We start from the raw sequence: 5,951 nt of genomic DNA, 5'->3' as shown, positions 1-5,951 counted from the left end.
CTTATTGTAGATGTTTAATGTAAATACTATTTAAATAATTCTGCTTCTATTCTTATTATCAATATTAATAATCTAACTGAAATCAGCGTGAAACAAAAATAAGTAAGATTTGAATATCAAACAAATCGATTCTTAACACAGGTTTCACAACACGACACCTCCGGAGCACATAAGGGGTTAGGGCGCTTTCCTCTAGTGTACTTGCTCCCTGATGCCCTGAGAGAGCGCCGTTTACCCTGTAGTTTACTGAGCCACTGCAGGACTCAGGTGAGGGACGACTGAGGCTCATCATCATTATGATCTTCAGGGTCAGAGTAGATACAGGTGCATGACAAGGAGAAAGGGAAGAGGGAGGGAGGGATAGTTCACTCCAACACTGCTTTCTACAGAGAGAGAGAGAGAGAGAGAGAGAGAGAGAGAGATTTGGCATGTTATATGTTGGCATCATCCCAATCATTAAAAAAAATGTAAAACATTGAAAACAGCCAAATTTTTCCCTCCATAATAATAATAATCTCCAACTCTGTTCTCACTTTTATTTTGTTTCCCTTTTAAATCTACATTTATTATAATAGTAAAAATCCCCCCTTATTGGCAGCTACACACGTGAACAAAATCGTTGGTACCCTTCGGTCAATTAAAAGAAAAACTCAAAACGGTCACAGAAAAAACTTTAATCTGACAAAAGTAATAATAAATAAAAATTCTATGAATGTTAACCAATGAAATTCAGACATTGCTTTTCAACCATGCTTCAACGGAATTATTTAAAAAAGTAAACTCATAGAACAGGCTTAGACAAAAATGATGGTACCCCTAGAAAAGACTGAAAATAATGTGACCAAAGGGACGTGTTAGTTCAAGGTGTGTCCACTAATTAGCATCACAGATGTCTACAATCTTGTAATGAGTCAGTGGGCCTATATACAGTATAGGGCTCCAGATAGTCACTGTGTTGTCTGGTGACATGGTGTGTACACCCCACTCAACATGGTGTGTACACCCCACTCAACATGGTGTGTACACCCCACTCAACATGGTGTGTACACCACACTCAACATGGTGTGTACACCACACTCAACATGGTGTGTACACCACACTCAACATGGTGTGTACACCACACTCAACATGGTGTGTACACCACACTCAACATGGTGTGTACACCACACTCAACATGGTGTGTACCACACTCAACATGGTGTGTACCACACTCAACATGGACCAGAGGAAGCGAAGGAAAGAGTTGTCTCAGGACATGAGAAAGAAAATTATAGACAAGCATGATAAAGGTAAAGGCTACAAGACCATCTCCAAGCAGCTAGATGTTCCTGTGACTACAGTTGCACATATTATTCAGAAATTTAAGATCCATGGGACTGTAGCCAACCTCCCTGGACATGGCTGCAGGAGGAAAATTGATGACAAATCAAATAGACGGATAATCCGAATGGTAACAAAGGAGCCCAGAAAGACTTCTAAAGAGATCCAAGGTGAACTTCATGCTCAAGGAGCATCAGTGTCAGATCGCACCATCCGTCGTTGTTTGAGCCAAAGTGGACTACATGGGAGACGACCAAGGAGGACACAGATCATAAAAAAGCTAGACTGGAATATGCCAAACTACATGTTGACAAGCCACAAAGCTTCCTGGAGAATGTCCTTTGGACAGATGAGACAAAAATGGAACCTTTTGCCAAGGCACATCAGCTCTATGTTCACAGACGGAAAAATGAAGCATATCAAGAAAAGAACACTGTCCATACTGTGAAACATGGAGGAGGCTCTGTTATGTTCTGGGGCTGCTTTGCTGCATCTGCCACAGGGTGTCTTGAATCTGTGCAGGGTAGAATGAAATCTGAAGACTATCAAGGGATTCTAGAGAGAAATGTGCTGGCTAGTGTCATAAAGCTTGGTCACAGTCGCAGGTCATGGGTCTTGCAACAGGACAATGACCCAAAACACACAGCTAAAAACACCCAAGAATGGCTAAGAGGGAAATATTGGACTATTCTAAAGTGGCCTTCTATGAGCCCTGACCTCAAGCCTATTGAGCATCTTTGGAAGGAGCTGAAACATGCCGTCTAGAAAAGACAGAAACAACTGGAGCAGTTTGCTCATGAGGAGTGGGCCAGAATACCTGCTGAGAGGTGCAGAAGTCTCACTGACAGTTACAGGAAATAAAAGTTTTTTCTGTGAACATTGTTCTTTTCTTTTGACCGAAGGGTACCAACAATTTTGTCCACGTGTGTACTGTACATAGCAGTTACATTTTATTCCCAATGTTACATCATCAATCAAGAAGGAGACTTCACAATGTGGCCTTTAAAAACTGTTAGTGATGAAGTAACAATACAAATTTGATGAATGAAAAATAATATTTAAAATTTGTCTTGTATGTATTTGTGTATGTGTGAATTATTTTAGTAACATGTTAATCTGTTTGCTTATGTGAATCTATTGAACATGAAGAAAGTCTCTTATTTCACCTTTAATAAACTTTAACGATGTTGTACCATTAACAAAAATCATAAATATGAGAAATGTGATTCTTTATAAATTCTATAATAGACTCTTTGTTCTCTCACAAACCTAAATATAATTGTTTATCCATCGTGTTCTGTCTCGTGGGTTCAGAAGGTTCTGAAAACATATGAAGAAGAATTTATAACAACAATTAGATAACAGAACAAATAATAATATCTAAGGATTTTATAATGATTATATGATACAGTATATACACAGTATACAGTCTGTGATTTTCATTTAATTAAATATAATAATTGATATTTAACTTTATCGTTTCTAAAAATGAATAATTATATTTCACAGAACTTTCATCATCCTAACACAAAGCTGGGTGGCGTAACTGATACCGTCCTGTAGTTATAACTGCCTGTAACTGCATGTGTCCAAGTTTTTTAGCAATTCAACAAAAAGAGTTATTATATATTACATAAAAAACAGGTCATAGTATTTAAGCCATTTATAATTACAATTAAAATTCGGAAATATTCACAGATCTACCAGCTTCTGCTTTTTATCTGTCTTCAAATAACATAAGGCAACTGTTACATGCTGTCATACGGTCAGAGCTGCTGTCCAATCAGAGTCCAGAATTTAACAACGCTGTGATGTAATCTTGGACTCTGGGACTGTTGTGTCTGCTCTACTCACTAAAATGTGTTTTACCTTCAACTGAAACCTTCACGGTGCTCAGAGCGAGTCCTTCGCTGTCCATCACTTTGTACAGTCCTTCATCACTCTCTCTCATGTTCCTGATAAGAAGTTTCCCGTTTCTCTCCTCCACCCGAGACCTGAGATCCTCCTTCCTATGCTGTCTTTGCCACAGCTCTCTCCACTCAGCACTGTTGGAGGGCTGGAACACCACAGTCTGGGCCTGGTGTGTGTACAGGTCAAGGGTCAGGTCTTTCCCCATCTCCACAGACTGATAGCTCTTGTGATCTGTTCAGTGAGACAGAAAATGGGTTCATTCTACTGTACATGGTCAAAAAAAAATGTTGCTCTCACTGTTGTTACAAGAACTGGATTAAAAAGAAACTGTTGTGTGCTGTGTGAGAAAATGTCATTGTGAATAACTGATACATGCTGCATGATTGTTTAAACCCCAGCAGAATCACATTCCTACACATTCCACCAGTTTTCATTTGGTCTGAAAGTTTTCCAGCTCAAATCTTAAAAGGAGAAGTTTAAAACATATTGTACATAAAATGTTCGTTTTATTTATTTAACAAACGTACATTATGTACAATATGTTTTAAACTTCTCCTTTTAAGAGTTGAGCTGGAAAACTTTATGCCATAACCCCATACAAGGGCAAGCGGTTATGGCATAAATCCCTGATGTAATGAATTACTTCTTGACTGTATTATTAAATCTTATACATGTGGCTGTCAATTAATATATGAACATTACTGAGACTGTGTATTTAACAGAAGACAGTGAATTACTCCACTTCTGTCTGTCTAAAATATCGACTTGACAGTTCTTCAAATTGACAAAGAAGCAAATTAACATTTTTGTGTCAATTTGTGCTATTATTCGAAATCCTAATGATGAATGAAATGTACTCATATATGAGGCCTCACCGAGAACAGAGAGCTGCACACTCTGGATGAAGATCCTCCTCCTGTTGCCCGTCTTCCCAACCACCAGATAACACTCGTAGATTCCTGCATCACTAAAGCGGATGTCAGTCAAACGCAGGGAGCAGTTCCCCTTCGCCAGCACATCCTCTGGAACGTCAGCACGGTTTTGGTAAGCCTCGCCCTGAAAATGCTCAGGACCCTTTCGCTCGTACACCATGTTTCTGAAAGTCTGCCACTGGATATACGGCGTCGCAGATATGGCTTCATTGTGTGACCCATATTCACATGGCAGTACGGCTTCCAGACCCACTCCAGACCGAGCGACCTTCAGTGATGAGAGCGGACTCGAGCCTGCAGTTTACAAGACAATAAACCACAAAAGGGGGTTTCCAAAAGTATACAGATATATTCAGAACATTTTCAAGAAAGCTTTTTACTTTTTAAGATGTGTTACTTTTGAACAATTTCCTGAGAACCACCTGAAGTCATTCCAAATAAATCAGATATTTTTGGGACATGAACAGTAATGGCAGGCAAAAATAAATACAGAATCTTAACCAGGTAACAACAGATGCAACAGACAACAAGAAAAAGTCATACACGCCAAAACAAGGCCGAGATCACACAAAAACCCAGAGAGAACAAACCTGGACAGAAAAAAAAACTTTATCTAAGAAAGGTTTCAGACACATGCTACAGAAAATAAATGGGATTAAACTGGCAGGCAAGACTTCCGGGATCTTCCCTCTCTGTAGCTCCTAGAGATTCACTTGTCACCCTCTAGTGGACACCAAACCCTCTAGGTGAATTCAATGGAAAATATCAGTTGGCTCAGATGGTGTCTTCAGGTTCTGGATCCAGGATGTGATGTGATGACACACAAATTGATCAGATATTTACAGCATTTACTGTCCTGTCAGGAGACAAGCAGTCGCCTACACTAACATGAAAACAGGAAAAGAGACCAGACAGAGAGTCAAAATGGTTTATTATTAAATCAACATAAAAGATGACTTACCCAAGAGAGAAGCAGATCAACCAGAAGGCTACATGGTTGATCTTTGAATCATTGCTTTGAAGGGTCCAGACAATTATGGTATGAACTTCATGAGATGAAAGGAGAAAGTCATACATCTTGGTCTGGATGGAAAGAGGGTGTGGGTCTGCATTGCTGTTCGGCCTCCTGTAACAGAGGACCACCTTCTTAACTCAGGTGAGCTTGAAGAAATGCACAAAATGAGAAGTTTGGGAAAATCCTCAATGAAGAAACCAAGGAACTTGCCATGGCTTCCAACCGTAGGTGCACTCCTTGTGCTTCATTTACATTATTTTGCAGAAACCTTCATCCAGAACAACTTACATTTATCTCATTTTATCCAAAAGAGCAGTTTTGGGTTAAGAACCTTGCTCAAGGACACAGCAGTGGCAGCTGGGTGCTGGGATTCAGAAGTTCAACACCGTACTGAGCTTCCACATCCCACAGGAGAGCTCATGAGATCATAAGCACTGTAGAATTATGTCGGGTTTTGTGGCATAACAACGGATCTTCTCTGATATTGTCTGCCTTCCTGATGTCGCTATTGTCTGAAGTGACATTTAATGAGTTTAATGTCTTTACATTTGTAATGTGTTAAATCTTTCACCTTGTGTTCACCTTGTGTTCTTTTCCAAACTGTTTTGCACAATTTTATTAGCTAAAGATGGATTAAGGAAGCCATATACCAATATCAAAGTCAAACAAATGCATCCAGACCCTTCACTACTTTCAGTCCAAACATCTTTAGTCTTCTTCTGCTCACCTCTGAAAGCTTAATGCACCAGAATTTACTTCCATCTTCCAGGAAT

General features: G+C 39.5%; 1 protein-coding gene across 1 annotated transcript in view; it reads right to left on the bottom strand.

Moving 5' to 3' along the window:
- Positions 1 to 20: 20 nt before the first annotated feature.
- Positions 21 to 5,951, bottom strand: part of lgals17 (galectin 17) — a 9,394-nt gene continuing 3,463 nt past the window's right edge. The window contains exons 3-6 of the mRNA XM_060887159.1: positions 4,107 to 4,457; positions 3,190 to 3,462; positions 2,590 to 2,640; positions 21 to 383 (exon numbers count right to left, since the gene is read on the bottom strand). Coding sequence (XP_060743142.1) covers positions 310 to 383; positions 2,590 to 2,640; positions 3,190 to 3,462; positions 4,107 to 4,457 — 749 coding nt within the window. The 3' untranslated portion in view covers positions 21 to 309. The remainder of the gene's footprint in view (positions 384 to 2,589; positions 2,641 to 3,189; positions 3,463 to 4,106; positions 4,458 to 5,951) is intronic.

Source organism: Tachysurus vachellii, chromosome 14, assembly GCF_030014155.1.
Source record: "Tachysurus vachellii isolate PV-2020 chromosome 14, HZAU_Pvac_v1, whole genome shotgun sequence".
In the NCBI taxonomy this organism is placed as follows: domain Eukaryota; kingdom Metazoa; phylum Chordata; class Actinopteri; order Siluriformes; family Bagridae; genus Tachysurus; species Tachysurus vachellii.
Note: the sequence above shows the minus strand (reverse complement) of the source record. Positions and strands in the feature narration are given on the sequence as shown.